Raw genomic sequence first — 27,426 nt, 5'->3', positions numbered from 1 at the left:
AACTGTCTTGTGCAAGTTTTAAATTGACACCATACCTGTTAGCAAAGAGGTCTGCTAGAGATGACGTGCAGGAGCTTGCAGGGATTTGTAGTCTTGCATGATGTCCACTTTGACACTAATTACCATTTTCAAATCTGAGAGTAAATAGAATATATTGATACATACACCTTGTCCAAGAGATTTATATGGCTATCAAAACGTCACGCCAAGGTATGCCTATACAAAACACAGCCCTTATTTTAAATGTTTCTCAAATTCCCTATGGGAAAAGTGTATGGTGGAAAAACAATTGGAACCATTTCCCTGTTTGACCGCTAGGTTTTATGGGTATTATGACACCTCCACTGTCGGGCTCTATTCCCAGTTATAGAACATGTCTAGCCAAAACTCTATTCTGACTAAACCATGTGGTATGATATTTGAAATGACAGATTTGATTAAATTAATTACGCAAGTGACTGGAGCTTTAAACTTTGCACTTAATCTGTGCCGGTTTGTGCCATTGTGTGCATGTTTGGCTCCTTCCCCTGCCTCCCCTCTGGAAGTCCCTACCATGGGGGCGGGGTCTGCCAGGCTCTGCCCAACCACTAGGGGTGGAGACAGGGGCTTGTGGTTGTTATACCCTCAGGCTGGGCAGGGGAAGGGGGTGGAGCCCCAGGAGCAGGGTGGCGGGTGGGGTGGGGCATAGTGGGGGCCGGGTGTAGGAAAGGAAAAGTTTGACTGGGTGGTATGACAGGGAGTCCCGTCATTTGAGTCAGGGCACACATGCCTCAGCAGTGAGAGGCTCTACTCCCGTTGGTTGGCCAGCATCCCAGGGTAGACGCAAAGACAGAGAGAGAGAGAGAGAGACTGAGAGGACTGAGAATAAGAGAAAAAAGAGGAAAAGAAAGACAGCAAGAAGACAAGTAGACTAGAAAGTGGGAAGAGGAAAATCTCCAAAGAAGTGGAAGAGTAAGTGTCCCTTCATAGAAAGGAAAAGTATTTGTATTTGACTTTTGGTCAGGGTGGCCCCTTAAAGTTTGTTCTCCCGGTAGTCTATTTTTATCCTCAGTGAGCGTGAGAGCTGAGCGGTGTGTGTTTGGACTTGACAGCCATGGCGGATCCAGCAGGCTTGCAGCAGGAGCGAGTGGCTCTGACCGAGGTGTCTGACGATGACGAGGAGGTGTCCCTGGTGGCCGCAGCGGTCCAGCCCGCCACCGACAGCGATGAAGACGACATTTCAGAAGAAGTGGACCTGGTGCTGGCCACGGGCTCGGGCACCAAGAGTGAGGCGCAGGTCAACGGGGTCATGGTGCTGACCCTGCTAGACAAGATCATCGGGGTGGTGGACCAGATTCAGCAGACCCAGAACGGGCTGGAGGCCAGACAGCAGGACATGGAGAAGTCTGTTTCTTGCATCCAGGGAGAGCTGGCCAAGCTGTCCAAGAGCCACACTGACACGGCCAACACCGTCAACAAGATGCTGGGCAAGGTACGCAAGGTCAGCGTCAACGTGAAGACGGTCCGCACCAACCTGGAGAAACAGGCGGGCCAGATCAAGAAGCTGGAGAGCAACGAGAACGAGCTGCTCAAGAGACGGCACTTCAAGGTTCTCATCTACCAGGTGAGAGTGGGAAACAGAGGGGTGTGTGTTCATACATGTTTACCAACAGGCTCTGAGGACAGGCTGAATACAGGTGTGCTATCTGTATTTGACCAGTTTGCTACAGCAGGAAAGTAATCCTGCTGGAACAGGAAATGTGAAATAGTAAATGGATTAGAATTCATGGACATTTTTGGAGGGGTTGATACATTTTTAGTTAGGATAAATCAAGTCTGACATTTTTTAAGTGGAAATGACAAACTTTAGAAGCCTTTTTAAACCTTGAATACAATACAATTTTCATTTCCTGCTGCGCAGGAAAATTATCTGCAGCAACAGAGTGATAAAATGAAGGTAGCATATATGTAGTTTAGTAATGCTTATCCATGAAAGTTATTAGAAAGTGTTAGCAGTGTATCAGTGTTTGAGTGGATCAAAAGATGGATACACAGCCACTTGTGTATGGTAGATTGTAGCAGTGGTTTGCGGTAGGCTGCTTCAGATGTGAGGTGGAGAAACCTTGTACAAAACCACTAGATTCCACCACAGGGTTGGGTGAATTCTCCATGAGGCATGGGAAAATCATGAGCTGGTGCGAAATACACTCTGAACTTTATTATAACGTTACAGCAACTGTTTTAACGTTCTCTCACCAGAGGGAGTGGCTCCTCACTCAGGGATGAGTTTACCCTAAACTGGTACTGCTGGTATACTTGGCCAAAGCTATTCGGCCTCAGGCTTTCCATGACCGGTGAGTTATTTAGGACCAGTGAGGTATTTAGACCAGTGAGGTATTTAGACCAGTGAGTTACTTAGACCAGTGAGGTATTTAGACCAGTGAGTTATTTAGACCAGTGAGGTATTTAGACCAGTGAGGTATTTAGACCAGTGAGTTATTTAGACCAGTGAGTTACTTAGACCAGTGAGTTTCTTAAACCAATGAGTTATTTAGACCAGTGAGTTATTTAGACCAGTGAGGTATTTAGACCAGTGAGTTATTTAGACCACTGAGGTATTTAGAACAGTGAAGTATTTAGAACAGGGAGGTATTTAGACCAGTGAGATACTTAGACCAGTGTTTTTCAGCTCAGGACCCAGAGAACACCTAACCGTACACATTTTTGCTGTATGCCCGGACAAAAACACCTGATTCAACTCATTAGAGGGCTTGATGATTAGTTGACAAGTTGAATCAGGTGTGCTTGTCCGGGGGCCACAATACAAATGTGTAAGGGGGTACTCGAGGACTGGAGTGGAGAAACACTGATTTAGACTACAGGAGAGGAAGCTAATTCTTGAGAGCCAAATGCTGATGCGATGGTGTAATTTATCATTTGAGATGTGTGTGTAACGTATACTTTCTTGTAAAACATAATGTCAAAGATTTCAACATTGGAGTTACGTGCATGTGTCCCAACTTAGGATTCAGCCCTTTCTGGAAAAACTCCAAACACTGTCTATCAACAGGCAATTATATTGCACATATTGGCTATCTATGTTAAGTGTGTTAGTTAGTAGTGATACTCATCTTAGCCCCACTGGACACATACTGGTTGAATCAACATTGTTTCCACATCATTTCAATGAAATTACGTTGCACCAACGTGGAATACATGTTTAATTGACGTCTGCCTGGTGCTGTAGTTTGAATGACGAATGACACATGGAGTGAGTTCATTGACCTTTCCCAGACCATAGTGTCTCATGGTTGACCAATGCGGCTAATGCTATATAAAGCCAGACCTGTGGGCCGAAATCATAATATGACACCATAAACACAGTAGTACCGGTGGTCAACATGTGATTAAGCCAACGCCCGACCTATGACGACTGATTGTGACAGATAGTTGAAAGCCTCAACACAGTGTGAGATGAAGACGTAATTTTAGTCCTGAAGCGGTGCCATGCTGTCTATTCATCATGGCCTAACTGGCTGGGAAACCCACAATAACGCTGTGTGAATATAGAACTGTGGAAAGAGTCAACTCTACTCTACTATAAGTAGTTGTAGCCTCCAACTATATGCTCTTCGCAAGGCTAACCAAGCTGCTTTCAAAGCGTTTCTTTTAATTCTGTGTATTTTTGTACTCACTTTCTACATTACCATTGATTTCCAGAGTTATAATTTATTTGTTTATAGTGTGCGCTTGGGGGTATTTATCTTGTCTTTACTTGAGCGTATACAGTGAGTGAAGATACAGTACTTATATTGTTTCATGCTCAAATAATAACTTGCTTATGCCCTGGCATGTATTACTACATTCATCCCTTACATGTACAGTTGAAGTCGGAAGTTTACATTCACTTAGGTTGGAATCATTAAAACTTGTTTTTCAACTACTCCACAAATTTCTATAGTTTTGGCAAGTTGGTAAGGACATCTACTTTGTGCATGACACAAGTCATTTTTCCAACAATTGTTTACAGACAGAATATTTAATTTATAATTCACGTATCACAATTCCAGTGGGTCAGAAGTTTACATACACTAAGTTGACTGTGCCTTTAAAAAGCTTGGAAAATTACAGAAAATTATGTCATGGCTTTAGAAGCTTCTGATAGGCTAATTGACATAATTTCAGTCAATTGGAGGGGGACCTGTGGATATGTTTCAAGGCTTACCTTCAAACTCAGTGCCTCTTTGCTTGACATCATGGAAAAATCTAAAGAAATCAGCCAAGACTTCAGAAAACAATAGTTGACCTCCACAAGTCTGGTTCATCCTTGGGTGAAGTTGAAGGTACCACGTTCATCTGTACAAACAATAGTATGCAAGTATAAACACCATGGGACCACGCAGCCGCCATACCGCTCAGGTAGGAGACGTGTTCTGTCTCCTAGAGATGAACGTACTTCGGTTTGAAAAGTGCAAATCAATCCCAATCCCACAACAGCAAAGGACCTTGTGAAGATGCTGGAGAAAACAGGTACAAAAGTATCTATATCCACAGTAAAACGAGTCCTATATTGACATAACCTGAAAGGCCGCCCAGCAAGGAAGAAGGCACTGCTTCAAAACCGCCATTAAAAAAAGCCAGACTACAGTTTGCAACTGCACATGGGGACAAAGATCTTACTTTTTGGAGAAATGTCCTCTGGTCTGATGAAACAAAAATAGAACTGTTTGGCCATAATGACCATCGTTATGTTTGGAGGAAAAAGGGAGAGGCTAGCAAGCCGAAGAACACCATCCCAACTGTGAAGCACTGGGGTGGCAGCATCATGATGTGGAGGTGCTTTGCTGCAGGAGGGACTGGTGCACTTCACAAAATAGACGGCAACATGAGGAAGGACAATTACGTGGATATATTGAAGCAACATCTCAAGACATCAGTTAGTCAGAAGTTAAAGCTTGGTCGCAAATGGGTCTTCCAAATGGACAATGACTCCAAGCATACTCCAAGTTGTAGCAAAATGGCTTAAGGACAACAAAATCAAGGTATTGGAGTGGCCATCACAAAGCCCTGACCTCAATCCTATAGAAATTTGTGGGCAGAACTGAAAAAGCGTGTGCAAGCAAGGAGGCCTACAAACCTACTCCGTTACACCAGCTCTGTCAGGAGGAATGGGCCAAAATTCACCCAATTTATTGTGGGAAGCTTGTGGAAGGCTACCTGAAACATTTGACCCAAGTTAAACAATTTAAAGGTAATGCTACCAAATACTAATTGAGTGTATGTAAACGTCTGACCCACTGGGAATGTGATGAAAGAAATACATGCTGAAAGAAATAATTATCTTGTAACGTTCGTCGTTAAGGGTAGGCGTGATTGAAGTTCATCATATTTTATAAAAAAATGTGAACCAGCCCAAAAAAATAAAAATACAATGAACGAAACGCTTCATCGCGCAAAAATACATGCAACCAAACAAAGACAAGATCCAACAACTGAAGGTGGAAAAAAGGGCTGCTTAAGTATGACAACGATAGACAGCTGCCTCTGATTGGGAACCATACTAGGCCAACAAAGAAAAAGAAAACCATAGATATACATAAACTAGAGTACCCACCCTAATCACACCCTGACCTAACCAAAATATAGAGAATAAACAGGGATCTCCAATGTCAGTGCGTGACATCTCTCTACTATTATTCTGACATTTCACATTCTTAAAATAAAGTGGTGATCCTAACTGACCTAAGACCGGGATTTTTTTACTAGGATTAAATGTCAGGAATTGTGGAAAAAAGTTTAAATGTATTTGTCTAAGGTGTATGTAAACTTTCTACTTCAACTGGATGGCTGTCTCTTTGTATTGCCTTCTCCATAGCAACAAGCGGGGGTACCTTTCCCCTGTGTCTCAATACAGAGTAGCCTAATTACATAGTACCCGGCTGTATACCTCCCAGTCACACCACTCTAGTGTACATACATAATGTCCTAGTCAAGCAGAGGGATTCCGTTATGATGAGTGAGGGAAAGGGAAGGGAGTCTGAACAGTCCCTCTCTCTGTGGCAGCCTGCTACTCCATGGGCTGGTGTTTTTTTTCGCCTTGCGTGCTGCAATGTCTGTCTAATGGCTTGCAGCTGGCAGCCTCATGACAGGGCGAGACTTTGGGTAGTTTGCAACCTGGCTGGGGGCAAGTTCTGTGATGTCTTGTTTCCTATTCAGACCTGGGTACAAATACATGTGCAATTTGAGTATCTGGTATTTAAAATACTTTTTTTTGTGTATTTGAGTATTTTCCGATACACCGCCCAAAACAAGTACTTTTATTTGAGTATTTTAATGGTTATTTGTAAAAAATAAAAAATAATAATAAAAAATAGTATAAATAATTATATTTCACAGCATTTTCAAATACACTCAAATACTATTTTCAAATATCTGTGTTAATTGCATGGGAGTGTTTTTGAGTGAGTGTTTTTCAGTATTTCAAATACTTTCCAAGTACATTTCCAAATGCATAAAAATATTACATTTCTTGTCTTTTCAATTAAAATATATCTGAATACTTACTTTGAATGTATGTGAAAGTAATTGAGATATTTTTAATACACTCAAATACTATTTTCAAATATCTGTGTTAATTGCATGGGAGTGTTTTTCAGTGAGTGTTTTTCAGTATTTCAAATACTTTCCAAGTACATTTCCAAATGCATAAATATATTACATTTCTTGTCTTTTCAATTAAAATATATCTGAATACTTACTTTGAATGTATGTGAAAGTAATTGAGATATTTTAAATTGTATTTGAACCCAGTTCTGCTCTTATTAGCTGGCATGATTACAGTACAGTATATCAACCAGAGGAGAAGAAAGCAGAGGAAGGACCTATTTGGAAAATCTATTTTTGCCTAATGCCTAAATGATATATTTTGTCTTTTAATCTTTAGAAATGTCTATAGAGGAGGTCAATATAATGCCTTATAAAACATTGACATATGTTCACACGGTCTGCTTTTTCTGAACATAATTAACTGGAAGAGAGTTAAAGGTATGTCAATATCTGGTTGCTGGCTGTTGGAGGCCATCTTGATCAGTTTATTCTAGTGTCTGCATTGGCTTGCGGTCTTGTTTTCAGATCCCCTTCCTGGAATGTCCACTGTGGCACTAGGTTACACTATTGGTTACACTATTGGCATTTAGCAGGAACCCAATCGGAGACGGCCGGTCTTAATAAATTACCTCAGTAAAGGAGGGGCCCCCTGCTGTTTGACACACTGCTCCTATCGCCCAGTCCCGGATTCTGTCTGAGGCATTCTGACTTCTTTTACAATCTGTGTGCGTGGGAGCAACCTAATGTGAAGTGAAAAGTATTACAACACTTTTTGGTTTCTCTGTTTACTGATGCCTTGTCATTCCCCCAAATTCATGCTTAATCAAGTTCCAACAAAGCCATGGATGGAGCTGAAAATTCCTATCACATTTAGTTCCTCATCCTCTCCATCACCTGTGCTTTGCCATTCAAGACAGCTAATACTTACCGTTGAACTGTGACTGTGTTAACCTTGACTCCCATATTACTCTATGAACTTTGACCCCTGTGTTACTGAATGTACTTTCTGACTTTCAGAATGGTGACTGACTGAATGCCACTGCTGCTACTGTCTGAACTGTCAACTCTGACTCCACTCCACACCACTGTTACTGTCTGAACTGTCAACTGTGACTCCACTCCACACCACTGTTACTGTCTGAAATGTCAACTGTGAATCCACTCCACACCACTGTTACTGTCTGAACTGTGACTCTACCAGTAGTCAGTGGTATGAACTGTGGCCTTCATGTTGCCGTAGTCCTACACGGTTCAGTCCCAGCTCTATTTATTGCCAGCGACTGCACGGTGTCGCGTTAAATGATATCGGAGGAGCTTGGCCAGAGTGTCAGCATGGTGAATCAACACTGGCTCTGAGTCAGGTTTCACCTCTTTCCACTGTCTCTGTGGCAAACGCTCTTAGCTCGTTGGTGTGTGTGTGTGTGTGTGTGTGTGTGTGTGTGTGTGTGAGTGAGAGGTCAAGCAGGGAAGATTCCCATCCTCTATGCATCAATTGCTTGGGTAGGAACATGCCCAGTGCTCACAGGACCCTGACAGACTGCCTTCGAGTCAACAGCGATAGCTTGAGGCTCAGCTCTCCGCAACTAAGCCCAGTTGGGGCGAGGTCATTGTGGATAGCCTTGACTCCCTCCCCTCACTGTCCGACGACGTAGTGTTGGGGGAGGTTGAGTTAGGGGATGATGAGGATGACGACGGGATTAATCTCACGGAGTTCCTCGAGATTACGACCACGTTCTCCCACCCTCTCAGGTCAGCTGACCTGACGGCCCGAGAGTAGTGGAGCTGACCCTCCTCCAATGGAGTTTGGGCTCCTTCATACAGTATCTGCAAGCGGGCTCAGGGCCCGTCAAGGGAACTATACGACAGAAAGAGACGCCAGTCACATGCAGCCCCAATAAAGGAATTGCTCCCTGTGGTACCAGCTTGCCTCAGGGAAGCTAAGGACTTGTGGGAAAAAACCCTCACTAGCAGGATTTTTGCTAAGGGTACCCCAAGTCTGGACATACACAATATAGTTTTGGCAACTCTCCAATGGTGCAGCTGTCACTGGCTCACCACACCAGCCCCATGTGCTGTGTTATTAACGATACCAGCGCCTCACTGCCTCTGTTTTTCAGAAAACGAACATGGTCTTGGCCCAAGCATTTAGAGCTCTCAGCGGGACCTCTTTACTGTTGAGTAATATCTGGCTGAGTTACTGGTGGAGGTGAGGAAGAAACTGAACTCGAACTTGGAGACCCTAGACCCAGATTGGGAGGAGATCTGTATGATTACTGACCATAGCATCCGTGCTTCCGGTAGTGTCAGCCAAGGATGTGGTTGTACCATGAGCCTAGTGGTGGTGGGAGAAATGACACTTTGCCTGAGAATATCCAACTTAACAGGCAAAGAAAAAGTGGACCCCCGGGATGCCCGAGCGACACCAATCCTTTCCCTCCTCATCTTCGAGCCCCCTGATGACCAGTGATTTTTACAGTCGGCAGTTACAATCCTGCTTATGACTAGTCCTGGCAGCTATCGTCATGCAGGGCTTTTTTAAATGCGTTTATTTAACCTGGTAAATGGACTGAAAACACATTCTCATTTACAGCAATGAATAGTTACAGGGGAGAGGGAGGGTAAATTGGGAATTTAGCCAGGGCACCAGGGTTAACACTCTTACAATAAGTGCCATGGGTGCCAATAAGTGCCCACAGAGAGTCAGGACACCTGTTTAATGTCCCATCCAAAATACAGCACCCAACACAGGGTAATGTCACCAATCACTGGGGAATTTTAGACCAGAGGAAAGGGTGCCTCCTACTGGCCCTCCAACACCACTTCCAGCAACATCTGGTCTCCCATCCAGGGATTGACCAGGACCAACCCTGCTTAGCTTCAGAAGGGTGGTATGGTGGTACGCAGGGTGGTACACAGTTGGCTAAGCGTAACATAGCAATTATCCATCCTCACTTGGAGAGAGAGGCCTAGCCAGTGAGAGAGAAGAAAAAACAGGCCTGCCAGCTACTTATGCACGCTCTATGTTTTTACAGTTGGTGTGTTTTTGTCGTGGAGCAGTTGTGTGACTATATCATTGCGTTTCCCCTGCTCGCGAGAGTGTGAGGAAGACAATTATGAGAATAACCAGATGGTGGGAGACTGGCTGTTTTTATGGTCTCTCACCACATTCTCCACTCTACCCGTCTGTCCCCAACAGACGCATCTGATAGGTATTTTCGAGAGAGTAGGCGGTCCTAGCAAACCCCACATGTGAAACATCTCATGTCCATTATCAGAGAGCTGGGGTTAGGCAAATAACCTTATGTTTTCAACTGCTGATAGTGTCAAGTGTCAAGTCAAGTGGGGGTTACAGTACGAGTTACTGTAAATCAGAGGATTAGCTTAGTATGTTTGCATAGGTGGATGCACTCGTGATCCACTGCGAGTGTGTTTTCCATTTGTGCATGTTCCCGTGTTCCATGTTCCGTTTGTGCATGTTCCCGTGTTCCATGTTCCGTTTGTGCATGTTCCTGTGTTCCATGTTCCGTTTGTGCATGTTCCCGTGTTCCATGTTCTGTTTGTGCATGTTCCCGTGTTCCATGTTCCGTTTGTGCATGTTCCCGTGTTCCATGTTCCGTTTGTGCATGTTCCCGTGTTCCATGTTCCGTTTGTGCATGTTCCCGTGTTCCATGTTCTGTTTGTGCATGTTCCCATGTTCCATGTTCTGTTTGTGCATGTTCCCATGTTCCATGTTCTGTTTGTGCATGTTCCCGTGTTCCATGTTCTGTTTGTGCATGTTCCCGTGTTCCATGTTCTGTTTGTGCATGTTCCCATGTTCCATGTTCCGTTTGTGCATGTTCCCGTGTTCCATGTTCCGTTTGTGCATGTTCCCATGTTCCATGTTCCGTTTGTGCATGTTCCATGTTCCGTTCGTGCGTGTTCCGTGTTTGCGTGTGTGAGCTTGTGCTGGCGTCAACCACAGCTGTTCTTCTCTCGTGGGAGTGCTCTCTGAGAATAGCCACATCCTTTCATGTGGCTAGAATCAGGGAAACACTCTGACAGTGATGCTTTATAATTAAACCTGGAACGACGGGAGAACACACGATCCCCTTGCAACAGCAGGGTGTGGCCATACTATTGGACACCGGCACCCAAAGAATATACCCAAAGACATATCTCCCATTTGTTATAGAAGAGGAAATCAGAACAAATCACATAAATGGCCTCTCCCATGTAGTGCATAACCTATGCTATAACCTATTTAGGTTTTTCCCTGGAGAGAAACACATGCCACTCAAACACTCTGTCCTTGTGAGAGAGTGTGAGGAGGAGAGTGTGAGGAGGAGAGTGCGAGGGAGGAAGAGTCTCTGAGGGTCCCAGAGTCCCAGCAGCAGCTGACAGTGTTGTGGCAGGCCTAGGGCAAGGCTACATCTCATCGGCCCATCAACTACAAATGTCCCTTGACCCATCTTAAATCATCCTCTCTCCTCCTCCTGCCCTCCTCCACTGATGCTTCAGAGGTGTCTGTGGACCAAGACCTCCCGCCCATCTGATCATTGCATTGAGGGTGTGGTACGGGCTGTCAGTCCACTCATTCATCTGTTATTGAAAACTCAGGATCTGTGTGTCTATGATGGACGAGCCTCTTCTGCATCCCTGTACTGCTCTGACTCTATCACAGGGGACATCCAACTTCTCAGTTACAGCTTGTCTCCCTCAGTCTCTGTCCCCAACCCCAGGCAAACCTGGCAGCACTTCAGAACCAATTACCTCAAGCTTGTGACCTCTCTATGGTCTAGTCAGACTCACTGTGATCACTGTGGGGAAACCGGGGAGGGATGTGATGATGGCGTACAGTAGGGTGGAGAGAGAGAGGAACGAAGAGATAGACAGCAGCACCAAATTTGTACGATGATTCATCCCCTCGGATTCTCCCACTTTACCTCACTCAACTCTCCGTCTCTCACCGCCCTCTGGGTCAACCTCTCCTGTCATCCATACTCCTACACCCCCCCCCTCCCTCCCCTCCACTCCCCACCCTCCGGTACCTGCAGCTTGTGGAGAGATGTCTGGCAGGCTCTACATTTCACTGTTGCGTGTCAGCTCTTCTGTAGAACACTGGCCGAGAGATTCAATACTAGGGTGCATGAGTGTTTGTGTGTGTGCAAAGTCAGTTCACTGCCCCTCTCCCTCACTGTTCACATTTCAGAATGGCACACTGACATGGTGTTATGTTCTATGTTGAGTGCAAATTCAGAAGTTATATCGGTTTTGGTAAGCCGTTCATGTACAGTTTATTTGAAGTGTATCCCTTTATGCCCTTTCACCTTAATTCCACTCACTTGATTGTTATTTTTGTTCTAAGATGTCTGCCTGAGTATTCTGTAGCTCAGTTGGTAGAGCATGGCGCTTGTAACGCCAGGGTAGTGCTCTCCCTCCCATCATCACCATGTTTATCATGGCCCAGGATCAGACTGGGTTCGTTTCTGTTGGCTCTCCCTCCCATCATCACCATGTTTATCATGGCCCAATCCTGAACATCCTGATCCGGGACCACCCATACGTAGAATGTATGCACACATGACTGTAAGTCGCTTTGGATAAAAGCGTCTGCTAAATGGCATATATTATTATTATTCTATTATTCAGGGGATCCTAAAAGTTGTATGGACAGATCAGAAGGAAGACCACAGCCATAATATGCCAGGAAAAAGGGGAAAGCCCCTCGCTTTGGCAAGGAGATCCTACATTCTTGTGGGTTTGCGTCAAATAAAATGTTCCTCTTCTTTCCTCCGATGTGTTTAGTTTCCTTGAACATCCTGAGTCCACTCCAAACCACAGGCTCTTTCTGTTGGCTCTCCCTCCCATCATCACCATGTTTATCATGGCCCAGGATCAGACTGGAACATCCTGAGTCCACTCCAAACCACAGGCTCTTTCTGTTGGCTCTCCCTCCCATCATCACCATCTTTATCATGGCCCAGGATCAGACTGGAACAGCCTGGGGCCAGCTAGCTACATGGCCTGTATCTATTGGCACAGTGCAGCAGTCTGTGGTCCTCTACTGATTATCTCCCTCTTCTCTCATATCTGTTCTGGCTTTCGGAGGAGTTCAGCCAAGAGCACTGAGCTGTCATTCATTTGTTTTTTCTTTCCTTTTTATACTTGGGAAAGATCAAAAAGCGCTGTGAAAAGTGCACTTGCATAGGTTTCACATCACAGTATCATTCCCTGGCTTGAAAGGATTCTCTCTGCCTTTGATCTAACTTGTGTAAAAGGATTGTGTATTATTTTAACAATGTGGTTCCACTCTTGACAAAAGGGGCGTACGCCTTCCCTTGTTATGGTTCTTCGTGCTTTTTGTCCTGTAACTTCATGTTTCAAGATCACGGAATAGTTATTTTCAGGTCTTTATATTCTCTTGTCACAATATTCATAGAATTGATGTCCTAAAGAATGCAATGTATGCCTGATTTCAAATCAACCCCTGGCCCCGAACACAAGACACGGATATAGAAACAGATATACAAAGATGTGACTGGATAGGTTCAATCATTTCGCTCCACCTAATAACTCAGAGGGCTTGGTAGAGTTTCAGCCATATTGCTTACACAGTTGTGTCAGATCTAGGAGGGCTTTGCCGTGGTCTGGTCTGGTGGTAGTGCCGCGTGCCGCTAAAACCCGACTACATACGCCCCCCAGTGGCGGTGGTTCTATCCGCCTCTCTTCTGTCTTTCTTTACACCTCCCTCTACCGTAAGAATCCCCGACTGTAGTGTGTGTCTCTTTGTCCATGCCTATTTATATATTAGCAGTAGACTTTACACCAGGAGCACATGCAGCATTGTTAACAATGTGCATGGTTCACACTGGGCTCATTTTGACGCTGTTGGGGGCGAGAGGTGGGGTCCTGTTGGGAAACAGCATCACTTGTTGTGTCGTCTGACTCGCAGACCCACAATACTGTTGTTTCCTGCTACCCATTAGCTAATTCAGCTCACATCCTGTCAATGAGTGCATGTGTGTGTACTTTTGTGCGTGTGTGTGGGTCAAAGCCTACTCTTGCACTTGAGGACCGAATTATTAAGGGGACCAGACGAAGTCACTGTGAGCTGCACTTATTAAGAGATACAAACATGAACTACTCGTATGACCCAGACGTCTGCACGGGTCTCAACCACACACTGCCCTCTTGGCTTACAGAGCTCGCTCCCACAACAGAAGACGATGATTTGCCAGGCAAGCTAAAGGTCAGGGCTCCTGTCCATCCGCCACTCAACGTTCCTGGGTTGGTCTACAGATATTTTGTTCCAATTCCAGTCCACAGAATTGTGGGAGCTGGAGCAACATGTTCCTTACTGTACGTTGTAGCCTACGCTCTAGCCGTTACTTCAGAAGGCCACTGCCAAGATCGTAATAACTCGGACAAATTTTTTCCAGAAACCGTGCAAATGAAAATCTGCTCTGGTGCTTTGTTTATAAATACTCTTGCAACGATGTGGAATGGAATGGAATGGCGGCAGGTCCTGTTTCATAGAGTGAGACTGGATTTAGCCACCGGCAGCAGCACAGAATGATGGTGTCAGTGTATGTGGGTGTGTGTGTGTGTGTGTGGATGTGTCTCTGTGTTTCTGTATCTCTGTGTGTGCACACCGGTGTCTTTGCGATTGTGTGTGGCTATTCAGATGTCAACATCTAAACACAGTGCATGGCATATTTGTATTCAGACAGTGTGTCCTGCAGTTCCAGGTGCAGCTGTGTTAGATGGTGACATGTCGCCAATACTGATGCCTGCTGCTCGGACTGTGTGTTCCTGGCACTGGCCTGTGAGTTATATCCTGTCACTGAGATCTAGGCAAGGCACTGGGTGGGTTATGGCCACTCATAACTCTGATTATTAACCTAGCAGACTCCACACAGAGGGCATTAGGCTGATCAAGCTTTTAAAATGGTTTCTTATCAAGGAGCTTTCATGGGTGGATGGAGGGTTTGACACTGGCTTTAGTTGTTATTACTCTTCCTATACTTCACCCTTATTAAGACACACCACTGCCTAGAACTACTTAACACCTCTCTCTCTCTCTCTGAGATGGAAGACATTTAAGTGCGGGTAATATAACTAGTGCCTCCCACCCAGGTAGGTTGATGTCAACTATGAGGTATGAACTTCAGCGGTAGAGATTCTGACAACTCTGGCATATCTCATAATAGGACATTGATCAGTCGTCTCAGGTGGCCTAAACCTCCACCAGAGGTGGATGAGGGGAAGGAGAACACTTTGGATTGTGTTGGTCCCAATAAACTCCAGGGATGGTCTGATAGTGTAAACCAAAACAGAGGCTGCTGCACACCTGACAAGCAGACCAAGAGCGAGAACAAAATCTCTTTCTCTAATGTCAAACTTTTTCCATAAAAACATCCCCCTCCCCCAGGGATGTGCCCTTTAGACAAAGCAGAATCAGTTCCACAGTGGACACAGTCAGAACAAAAGGCAGACTGACGCGACATGGGATTAATGGCTTGAAGTGTGTCTTATGTTATTGGGCAGGAATGATGGCTCCACTAATCATTAATCATCATCATCAGCCCGATGCGATTTGATACAGGCCTTATATCTGAACTGTCAACCTGGCGTTAATGTTAGACGTTGGGAGCAGATCTCGGTACAGACGTTACAGAATCACTACGTTAGAGAGTTAGACGTGCCAGTCCTACAGAGAAACGTGTGGAAAGGCAAAGGTTCCATGATGGCTGGTGATGCCATGTTGACAGTGGTTGTAGTTGTAGGGATTCCAGTGGCTGTAGTCACAGAGAGAGGTTGAGTGGATTGGCTGAGCCCTGGAAAGGGATATATCCCCGCCAGACTCCTGTGTGGTGAGGTCACACATCGCTCTGAAAGAAACCCCAAGGAACTCCCTTCCGGTGTCAAACAGAATGTATTTCCACTGCTTCATTTCATGTGAAGCCACCCCAGTTGGGCTATGTTACATTGTTTGCCATCGTGGGATGGTGAGATCAGAGGTGCCGTGGGTCACTACACAGAATTCCCTTTGTACTCCTCTGCTGCGTCGGGATGGTGGTCATGACGATTCCCCAGGATGCTCGAGGTAGATGGAACGAGAACCCGATCTCTGTGCCTTGGCTGTGTCTGACTGAACTAAAAGAGTGAGCTGGGATGCAAAGACTATTTCCCAACACCCTTCTGTAGTAGCTTATTGTAAATAAATATTCTCATTATAGTTGTCTGTTAAATGTGTTGAGCCCCCCAAAAAACTATGCCTTTAGAAAGAGGCTTAAGCATTGGAAATGTACAGTAGCCTGTAGTAGATCAGCTGTTAGCACCATGTTTATAACTGCCAGGGGCCCTCCACCCTCTGCTCCTGTCCCAGAAGGGGCCCAGATGGATCATTGTGAAAACTGAAGGCACAGCTGCATACTGCAGACTGGGGCTAGACAGGATCAGACAGCTGCCAGGGTGACTCACAAGGCATGCCTCTCATCTCATCTCATCTCATCTGCCCCAGGAGGAATGATGGCGGGAGGTCACGGGCATCTGATTAAGTTGGGAGTAGAGGTCATTTATACAGATGTAGGATCTTTTGTTACTGAGAATTTTCCTGCGCATCATGAAATGCAAACTTGTAGTATATTCAAGGTTTTCAAAAGGCTTGTAATTTTCATTTTAAAATGTCAGACTTGACGAAAAATGTAAATTCATTATAATCCATATAATAATTCACATTTACTGTTGCTGCAGGATTGTTTTCCTGGTGTAGCGAACTGGCTCATAATAAGATCCTACATCTGTAGGTAGACATCTATTGTCTAGTAAAACCCAAGTAGCTCTTCTTACCTCACTAGGCTTCCTCTCTTGTTCTCCTGTTCTTGTAAAATATCTGATGCATGTGGGAGGGTACCAGAGTAAAGGGTTGGCATCAATCCTAATGTCATCCAAACTTGTCCTAATCTACATTCCCTAAACGTTTGTTGTGAAAATCTTCCGTTCCATCCAAAAGGGCAAGGACGGTAATTTACATTACAATTTGTTCTGTGACATTCCTTATCTACAATTATCAAATCCACATGACATTTTTGATAGGTCATGAAAGACAGACAGACATCTACAGTGCCTTGCGAAAGTATTCGGCCCCCTTGAACTTTGCGACCTTTTGCCACATTTCAGGCATAAAACATAAAGATATAAAACTGTATATTTTTGTGAAGAATCAACAACAAGTGGGACACAATCATGAAGTGGAACGACATTTATTGGATATTTCAAACTTTTTTAACAAATCAAAAACTGAAAAATTAGGCGGCACGGCCAGGTGGACTGGGGACAGCAAGGAGTCATCATGTCAGGTAGTCCTGGGGCATGGTCCTCCGAGAGAGAGAAAGAAAGAGAGAAGGAGAGAATTAGAGAACACACACTTAGATTCACACAGGACACCGAATAGGACAGGAGAAGTACTCCAGATATAACAAACTGACCCTAGCCCCCTGACACATAAACTTCTGCAGCATAAATACTGGAGGCTGAGACACTTGTTTACTGTGTTCTCTGGGCCTCAGGCTGGTTTGTGTATTTTCAGAATACCTCTTAGGGAGTGTTTCCCTCAGAGAGACGACTCATGAGCAATAGACAGACGTCGACTGCCTGGACTCAGCACCCTGCATAGGATACACTCTCATAGCCAACACACACTGTACACAAACAGTATTGCATATAGAGATTTACAGACACTCTTGTTACACACACACACACACACACACACACACACACACACACACACACACACACACACACACACACACACACACACACACACACACACACACACACACACAGTGTAACCAGTGCTAAATCTCCTCCATCTGCCAGCTTTTCCATGCGCAGCCCCCCCCCCAGGCCACGATGCAAAGACAGAGACACTAACAAACAGAGCTCCCTCTTTCTTTCTGTGAAGACTCACACACACTCAACCAACCACATTCTCCACAGGCACTCCTTCAAGCATAGTAGCGTACACACTCACATGTAGACCAGACTTTTCCATGGCTAGAGTGGGAGGAGAGAGGAGGGTAACACAGGGACACTCATGAAGTTTCCATCTCCGACCTCACTCTTTCCCTCGGTCCGTTCCCTCTCTCTCTCATTAATCACATACAGGGAGAGCTACTGATGGCCGCGAAGACGTGCATTTCCTTTCCTACATGATTTTAATCAGGCTGCGTCAGGGCACCACCCCGACACAGGAGATGGCGATGCCCTCAATGATGTAAAATCATTGACTGTTCAGCCGGGCATTCTGGGAAAGGCTGTATGACTTGTTGTATGACTTCCGAGGTGGGCGAGGCACCCATCATATTATTACGTTCACCCCAATGGAATCAGTAGCAGGCCGGGCCGACATGCTGCTTAGGGGTCATGTAATGTACAGTTTAGCTGTAGCAAGACTGTTGATATTAGTATGATGATGACAGTTATGTTCTGATTCTAATCAGTCCCATAGAACAGTAGCGTGTTAGTACAGTAGTTCCTCTGATGGTGTCGCTGGGGGGGGGGGTTCATCATCCTCCGTAGTCATTTATCAGGCTTAGCTTCACACCCCACCAGGGGCGATGTTCCACAATGGTTGTTGCCGTGGTGACATGATCCTATGTTTATCTGTTGCCCTGTTGAGGACTGGGAGGAGAGGCTAGGAGGGGAGGGGGCAGAATGTTACAGTGGCTAGTAGCCAGGGAATGGTGGATGGAATCCGGAGAGAGGGAAAGGCGAGCCCGAAATAAACACACACACTGCGGGCCGAGTAGGACACAGCACCAGATAAGGAAGCGATGGTCATTTTATGATAGGTTCCACTAGTACCATTGTGAACGTCAGACCAGCACAAAGATTAATAAGGGGAAGGGTGTGGTATTGGTTAATGCCGATGCAGAAATACAGTATATGAAACGTATGAACATACTATCTGCCTGGCAGTGATGAGGTATGATGTTCAGTATGTCAGAATACACCAAAGTACGGAATTCAAAATCACAAATGATTTTCCCCAGGACATAATGTTTCAGGCTTGGATGTCACATCATCCTGTTTAACAGTGCACGCTGCTCCAGTCAACAACTTTTTAAATGTATTTCGTCATTGTAAAAAAAACACTCACATCTCCCCCAGTACAAGAGCAATGGAAGCCATCATAAAAAGCCTTGGCTTTGCATGAGCTGTCAACCCGAGCCGCTTGTTTGAACTATGATGAAACAAATAGAAAGCGTCAAGGGATTGTTGCCTTGACGATAACAAGGGAAGAAAGGAAAGTGGTACTAACTGAGGAGGAGGAGGGCTAGATGGGAGTACACCTACACATGAAGGAACAAATGATAAAGAACGATTTAATATGAGGTAACAGCAGGGTGGAGAGGAGAATGAGTACACATTCAATGAGATGTTAAGAAACATTACAAACCTGCTTTAATGTGTCACAATGATGCAAAACTCCACCTTTAACCCTATTACTGTGACGGGTTGCCATGGCATTGTTTTTACATCGGCAGTCCCTGACTTAGTTCAAATAAAGCGATACAGATCTGTTCCATCGCAGTGCCTCAAATTATGCCCAACTCTGTCAACAGGTCAAACCCAGCTAACGGATGGATTATCTCCTCCAGCCATCGCCTCAGGAATCAATAAGCAGTGTGATTCTGCAACACATTGCAAAGTAGACAGGGAAAGGGGAAAGACAGTGGAGATGAGTGTTTTATTTTAGGCAGAGGAAGAGAAATGGACAAACCAAACATGGGCCCGCCCAAGTGGTGCAGTGGTATAAAGCACTGCATCGTAGCGCTCGCTGTGCCACTAGAGATTCTGGGTTCTAGTCCAGGCTCTGTCGCAGCCGGCCACAACCACGAGACCCATGGGGCGGTGCACAATTGGCCCAGCGTCGTCTGGGTTAGGGGAGGGTTTGGCCGGAAGGGATGTCCTTGTCCTATTGCGCACTAGCAACTCCTGTGGCTGGCCGGGCGCAGTGCACGCTGACACGGTCGCCAGGTGTACGGTGTTTCCTCCAACATATTGGTGCGGCTGGCTTCCGGGTTAAGTGGGCATTGTGTCAAGAAGCAGTGCGGCTTGGCTGGGTTGTGTTTCGGAAGACGCACGGCTCTCGACCTCCGCCTCTCCCGAGTCCATACGCCTCTCCCGAGTCCATTGTTGCAGCGATGAGACAAGACTGTAACTACCAATAGTTCATATTTTTCTAAATAAAAAACAAAGCAAAGACCTCACAGCTGGCCACAACCAGGAGACCCATGGTGCACAATTAGCCCAGCGTCATCTGGGTTAGGGGAGGGTTTGGGTTAGGGGAGGGTTTGGGTTAGGGGAGGGTTTGGCCGGAAGGGATGTCCTCATAAAACCACACGAGCTCACCAACCCTCAGTGTCATAACACAGACTCAGTTGTGATTGTTTCGCTCCCTGATTACAAGCCGACCTATTCAGATTCCCCCACAATGCTCTCAATGTGAGATCACACACACCCACGGCAGGGGGAAGGTAAAAGTGACTCAGCGCAGACACTCAGGACTGGGCCAGTTTCTCAACATTAAATCTGGACAGTGTGTACAGAGACAGAGAGATTGTTGAGAGAGACAGGGTGAAAGAGTTTAGAGGGAGAGAGACAGAGAGATTGTTGAGAGAGATAAGGTGAAAGAGTTTAGAGAGAGAGACGGAGAGAGAGCGAGAGAGAAGCAATAGACATTTGACGGGATAAGTGATACTATATAATTTTTCAGAATGCGTGAAAGTCAAATTTAAATACAATTTTATAAGTCACATGGTAACATGAGGAACAGTAACATAAAATACACAAGAATGGAGCTATATAGAGGGAGAACCAGTACCAGATCAACAAGGTAATTGAGGTAAATACAGTTGAAGTCGTAAGTTTACATACACCTTAGCCAAATGTATTTAAACTCAGTTTTTCACAATTCCTGAGACTTAATCCTGGTAAAACATTCACTGTCTTAGGTCAGTTAGGATCACCACTTTATTTTAAGAATGTGAAATGTCAGAATAATACTAGAGAGAATGATTTATTTCAGCTTTTATTTCTTTCATCACATTTCCAGTGGGTCAGACGTTTACATACACTCAATTAGTATTTGGTAGCATTGCCTTTAAATGGTTTAACTTGGGTCAAACATTTCAGGTAGCCTTCCACAAGAATTTTGGCCCATTCCTCCTGACAGAGCTGGTGTAACTGAGTCAGGTTTGTAAGGCCTCCTTGCTTGCACACACTTTTTCAGTTCTGCCCACACATTTTCTACAGGTCAGGGCTTTGTGATGGCCACTCCAATACCTTGACTTTGTTGTCCTTAAGCCATTTTGCCACAACTTTGAAAAGCATGCTTGGGGTCATTGTCCATTTGGAAGACCCATTTGTGACCAATATTTAACTTCCTGACTGATGTCTTGAAATGTTACTTCAATATATCCACATAATTTTCCTTCCTTATGATGCCATCTATTTTGTGAAGTGCACCAGTCCCTCCTGTAGCAAAGCACCCCCACAACATGATGCTGCCACCCCAGTGTTTCATGGTGTTCTTTGGCTTGCAAGCCTCCCCCTTTTTCCTCCAAACATAACGATGGTCATTATGGCCAAACACTTTTTTTTTTGGTCATCAGACCAGAGGACATTTCTCCAAAAAGTATGATCTTTGTCCCCATGTGCAGTTGCAAACCGTAGTCTGGCTTTTTTATGGCGGTTTTGGAGCAGTGGCTTCTTCCTTGCTGAGCAGCCTTTCAGGTTATGTTGATATAGGACTCGTTTTACTGTGGATATAGTTACTTTTGTACCTATTTCCTCCAGCATCTTCACAAGGTCCTTTGCTGTTGTTCTGGGATTGATTTGCACTTTTCGCACCAAAGTACGCTCATCTCTAGGAGACAGAAAGCGTCTCCTACTGAGCGGTATGATGGCTGCATGGTCCCATGGTGTTTATACTTGCGTACTATTGGTTGTACAGATGAAAGTGGTACCTTCAGACATTTGGAAATCGCTCCCAAGGATGAACCAGACTTGTGGAGGTCTACTTGTTTTCTGAGGTCTTGGCTGATTTCTTTTGAATTTGCCATGATGTCAAGCAAAGAGGCACTGAGTTTGAAGGTAAGCCTGTTTAAAGGCACAGTCAACTTAGTGTATGTAAACTTCTTACCCACTGGAATTGTGATACAGTGAATTATAAGTGAAATAATCTGTCTTTAAACAATTGTTGGAAAAATTACTTGTGTCATGCACAAAGTAGATGTCCTTAACCGACTGGCCAAAACTATAGTTTGTTAACAAGAAATCTGTAGAGTGGTTGAAAATCAAGTTTTAATGACTCCAACCTAAGTGTGTGTAAACTTCCGACTTCAACTGTATGTACATGAAAGCAGGGTAAAGTGACTAAGCATCGGGATAGATAATAATAAGACTAAATTAAAGAACAGAGTAGCAGCAGCATACTGTATGTTGAGTGTTAAAGGTTGTGCGTGTGTGTGTGTGTCTGTAGTGTAGTGTAGTGTGTGTGTGAGTGTATATATAGTCTTATGAGTGTGCATAGAGTCAGTGCAAAATGTTATGTGTGATGTGTGATGTGTGCAGTGCTATGATGGGACAGGGCAGGGCAGTAACAACAAAGACATAGGTATCTCTATGGGATGCAAGGGCATGCTAGATTTAGCATAGGGCATTAGGAGGTCGGTTTGAGGACAATACAGTGACACCAAAACGTCCCGCTACCAAAACCTGCCGGCTCTCCTTCACTGCAGCCAACGTGAGTAAAACATTTAAACGTGTTAACCCTCGCAAGGCTGCCGGCCCAGACAGCATCCCTAGCTGTGTCCTCAGAGCATGCACAGACCAGCTGGCTGGTGTGTTTATGGACATATTCAATCAATCCCTATCCCAGTCTGCTGTTCCCACATGCTTCAAGAGGGCCACCATTGTTCCTGTTCCCAAGAAAGCTAAGGTAACTGAGCTAAATGACTATCGCCTCGTAGCACTCCCTTCCGTCATCATGAAGTGCTTTGAGAGACTAGTCAAGGATCATATCACCTCCACCCTACCTGACACCATAGACCCACTACAATTTGCTTACCGCCTCAATAGGTCCACAGACGATGCAATCACAATAACAGTGCACACTGCCCTAACCCATCTGGACAAGAGGAATACCTATGTAAGAATGCTGTTCATCGACTTCAGCTCAGCATTCAACACCATAGTACCCTCCAAACTCATCATCAAGCTCGAGACCCTGGTTCTCGACCACGCCCTGTGCAACGGGGTCCTGTACACCTCTAGTACACCTCCAAATCAATCATCATGTTTGCAGACGACACTACAGTCGTAGGCTTGATTCCCAACAACGACGAGATGGCCGACAGGGAGGAGGTGAGGGCCCTCAAGAGTGTGGTGTCAGGAAAATAACCTCACACTCAACGTCAACAGAACAAAGGAGATGATCGTGGACTTCAGGAAACAGCAGTGGGAGCACCCCCCATATCCACATCGACGGGACAGTAGTGGAGAAGGTGGAAAGTTTTAAGTTCCTCAAAGTACACATCACGGACAAACTGAAATGTTCCACCCACACAGACAGCGTGGGGAAGAAGGCTCAACAGTGCCTCTCCAACCTCAAGAGCCTGAAGAAATTTGGCTTGTCACCAAAAACACTCAAACTTTTACAGATGCACAATCCGAGAGCATCCTGTCGGGCTATATAACCACCTGGTACGGCAATTGCCCCGCCCACAACCGCAAGGCTCTCCAGAGGGTAGTGAGGTCTGCACAGCGCATCACCGGTGGCAAACTACCTGCCCTCCAGGACACCTACACCACCCGATGTCACAGGAAGGCCAAAAAGATAATCAAGGACAACAATCACCCGAGCCACTGCCTGTTCACCCCGCTATCATCCTTCTGGATGATAGCGGGGTGAGTGGGTGCTGCCAACATACTGACTCAAATCTCTAGCCACTTTAATAATTAAAAATCCATATATTTAAATGTACATATTCTTATTCATTCCTTTACACTTGTGTGTAAAAGGTAGTTGTGAAATTGTTAGATTACTTGTTAGATATTACTGCACGGTCGGAACTAGAAGCACAAGCATTTTGCTACACTCGCATGAACATCTGCTAACCATGTGTATGTGACCAATACGATTTGATTTGAGGGATAACATCCTCGGCATACTCCCTCAGTAGACATTCAGTCATACAACATTTCTCTCACGTTGTGAAAACATCATCACTGGGACGCTGAGTGACTGGCAGCTGTCAGAGAAGCATAGGTGTCAAGGGATGTTTTGGACAGGTGGGCCGTGTGTGAGTATTTGTGAATGTCAGTGTGAAGTACTGGTTTTACGAACAGACAATGTCTTATTCTGATGGGCGTCCCTTTACCGGCTGCTAGAACTTTCTTGTCCCCTAGATGGAGTGCAAGACTGCATGATCCAAGTCCATTGGAAATCCTGAGAACATTTGCAGTTATTTTGGCTATACCAGATGAATGACTAGGATACTTGAAATAAAACCTGCCTGAAACCTCTTTTTGTATGTGAACCAGCAGACTGTGACGGATGTAACATTTAAGAGTGAGACACTTTAGTCAGATTGATAGTCACACTTTGTAAGCGGTGGGTGGTGGGAAAATACGTTTCATGGTCGAGTCAAATGCCTAGTTATGTGTCTCCCTACCGGTTGTGTGATAACCACATCAAAGAGCTATATGTTATGCAATACGCTTACTGAGATGAGCTGTGAGGAGACAGGACAACCAGTGACATTGACACATGAAAGGTTGTCGGTCTCCATCCTTACACTCACTAAGACTGAACAGCCTATTAGAGAGAAAGAGAGACAGAGAGCGAGAGAGAGACTATGTATGCATGAGGTAGACCAGGAGAACATTTACCACAGTTATCACAATGATTCAGCGAGGTGGGAGTGTGCAGTAAAGTAGTTTACCAATAGCAGGAAATGCTTTTGGGTCTAGTTGGCTCAGTATGCTAGTTTCATTATTAGACACCATACAAACTTGCATGACATGTCTTTCACAAGCTGTTGGGGATTACACTTATTCTGTGTGCTGAACATTCACCAAGTAGTTTGGCTGAAAATACCCTGACACTGGTTTCTAGTAGAGTACATATGGAAAGTCTGTGCTATAGGCTGGACAGTATTTCATTGTCTGTGCTGATTTTGGAGTCTTGGTCAGTTTGTATTGTATGACCACTAGATGGGGTTGGCCAACAGTAGCAGGCATGTTTCATATATTTTTTTATGCGACTGATAAATGTAAAGTTACGTGTCTGAGGCAAGCCATGAAGATTAATAATTTATCATACACTTAAATGTCAAATTTCATTTCCATCTCAGAGCCCACATACATTTGAATTGATATTCATTTCTTTTTTTCCGCCTCAGGCTTTTACGCGACACTTCAATATAACCTCCATAAGCATGCAGTCAATTTGAAAATGTGTGCATATATATTGGACAAATCCCACACAGTGAACACATCGTTCCCTATGAATGAACAAAATAGAATAGGAACATCTTATCTCACTCAGAGTACTGATATGAAATGAGGTAGATTTAATACTGTCTTTGCAAACTCATGCTTGAAAGCGAATAAAATTTAAATGATAAAACAGAATAAAAAATTAAAAAATGTAATACTGTCCTAGTCTATCAGCTGGCTGCAAAACTGGATCTGCTGCTGTTTTTATTACTCTAACTGGAGCCTTAAACATAAACGTTCATACTTATCTTGTATGTTGACTCTTCCTGTTGTCTAACCTCATCCACTCTCTCCTTTGTGTCTTCACAGGATGAGAATAAGGCCGCTAAAGCCTCTCTAAAGTCGTCCAAGGTGGCAGAGAATGTAGCTGAGGGCTGCTCTGTGGAAGGGGGGCTGGAGCAGATCCCTGAGGAGGGGGGCGAGGCGGCGCTCACTGGCCTCAACTCAGACGAGGAGGTGGAGATCGAGGAGATCATCGAAGAGTCCCGGGCGGAGAAGATAAAACGCTCCAGCAAGGCGCGCGTGGACAACATCAAGAAGGCCTTCTCCAAAGAGCAGAGGGAGAAGAGAGCGCAGAAGACCAAGGACAACCTGGAAAAGACCAAGCAGAAGACCAGGGATAACCTGGAGAAGACCCGGCAGAAGACTCACGACAAGCTGGAGAAGACCAAGCATAGCCTGGAGAAGAAGATGGGCAAGCTGGGCAACAAGATGACCCCCAACATGGAGCGGAAGGAGAAGCTAAAGGGCTCCAAGGAGATGTTGAAGAAGTCTCTGACCCCCGACCACACCGTCTACGCCCGCTCCAAGACGACCGTGTACCGCGTGCCGCCCTTCACCTTCCACGTGAAGAAGTTCCGGGATGGAGAGGTGGAAGTGGTGCACACAGAGGGCACAGAGATGGAGGAGGTGGCCGAGAATGAGGCCCTGCAGGCGGAAGAGGGAGACGTGGAGGTGGAGGAGCTGGTGAGAGTAGTAGACACCCCAGAGATGAGTGCTGTCCTGGAGTTGGATGAAGAGGAGGAGGAGCTGGTGAGAGTAGACACCCCAGAGATGGCAGCTTTCCTGGAGGTGGCTGAGGACCAGGTGGCAGAGCATCTGATCAGGCTGGGGAGTAAGGTCCCTGTGGTGAAAACAAGCATGAAGACAACCAGCAAATAACTGTCTACAGGGCCCAGCAGGATTGGAAGAATGATACAATAGAGGGATGAGGAGATAGGGGAGAAGAGAGAGGGAGAGAGTAAAGAAGAGGAGAGTAACATCCTACATTTGGATGACAGTGACACAGCATGCATGATAAGGACTGTCGGGACAGTGTTCACAATCTACTCATCTTATAATAAAAATTATAACAACACAATATGTCATTTAGCAGACGCTTTTATCCAACGCAACTTACAGTCATACGTGCCTACATACATCTTGTTTGAGAAGAAAAAAAATGACGCATCAGGAATGACTTTCAATGTAGTATGTGCTGTTCTAGACAACAACAACAACAACACATTTAACCCCGCAGTTTTGTTTCTTCCTCACATATTTTCTTGTCTTTTAGTTTGTGAATGACTCTGATTGGTCTAGTCTGGGATATTGCTTGTTGATATCATTTTTTTGTTGTTGTTTTTGAAATAGAATGACCACAATGCTAAGGGAATAAATAGTAGTTGCTATTGTGATTTGATGTACAATAATTGCTAACGTAGGATAAACAGTACATAACAATGTATATGGAAATATCCCCCACTGTCCACAGACGTCAATTCAACACCTATTCCACGTTGGTTCAACGTCATTTCATTGAAATGATGTGGAAACAAAAGTTGATTCAGCCAGTGTGTGCCCAGTTGTGGTGGTATCTTGAGATTTTCTGATTTGATGGTTGGTGGTCATGTGATGTGCAGGTCAGAGAAATTACGTTTTGACAAATGAAGAGTAAGAGCACACACTGGAAACACCTAAAGATGGTTTCAAACGTGCATGGGGAGAGACACAGGGGACCGTCTTTCCCTTGACTGAAGAGTTTACAGATCGGTTATTAAACAAATGCTCACAGCCATTTTGAGCAGCCAACTTTCTACTGTAAGTGTGGGCATACAAGCTCTGTCAACATGTCAAGGTTCTGAAAGGACGAGATAGATAAGATAATGATGAAGATTAAGATAGTTCTCACTTTTCTTAGAGGAGCACTATGAAGCTTTCATTTCTGATCAACAGTGTGGCCCTATTGGTTGATTGTTTTCATTTTGGAGGACCGAGAGGGAGGGTCACGGCAAATGCCATATTAAAAAAGAA

At 45.0% G+C, this 27,426-nt stretch overlaps 1 protein-coding gene across 2 annotated transcripts; it reads left to right on the top strand.

Annotated features, from left to right (window-relative positions):
• The first annotated feature begins 732 nt into the window (after positions 1–732).
• On the top strand, positions 733–27,426 carry LOC118365268 (caveolae-associated protein 1-like). Of its 2 annotated transcripts, none has more exons than XM_035747353.2 (3): positions 733–951; positions 1,092–1,603; positions 25,444–27,426. In XM_035747353.2, the coding sequence occupies exons 2-3, from the start codon at positions 1,094–1,096 to the stop codon at positions 26,293–26,295; spliced, it is 1,362 nt and encodes a 453-aa protein (XP_035603246.2). In that variant the 5' UTR covers positions 733–951; positions 1,092–1,093; the 3' UTR covers positions 26,296–27,426. The 2 variants fall into 2 exon arrangements, with proteins under 2 accessions (XP_035603246.2, XP_035603245.2); XM_035747352.2 differs by having other exon boundaries at positions 734–951; positions 1,035–1,603.

Source organism: Oncorhynchus keta, chromosome 32 (genome assembly GCF_023373465.1).
Source record: "Oncorhynchus keta strain PuntledgeMale-10-30-2019 chromosome 32, Oket_V2, whole genome shotgun sequence".
In the NCBI taxonomy this organism is placed as follows: domain Eukaryota; kingdom Metazoa; phylum Chordata; class Actinopteri; order Salmoniformes; family Salmonidae; genus Oncorhynchus; species Oncorhynchus keta.
The sequence above is the reverse complement of the archived record's forward strand: the minus strand, read 5'-3'. Positions and strand labels throughout refer to the sequence as shown.

Bases quoted from the DNA above. Each gene is read 5' to 3' on its own strand.
- LOC118365268 (XM_035747353.2), top strand. From the start codon at position 1,094: ATGGCGGATCCAGCAGGCTTGCAGCAGGAGCGAGTGGCTCTGACCGAG. The intron at 1,604-25,443 runs GTGAGAGTGGGA...GTGTCTTCACAG, and splicing joins TCAAGGTTCTCATCTACCAG to GATGAGAATAAGGCCGCTAA.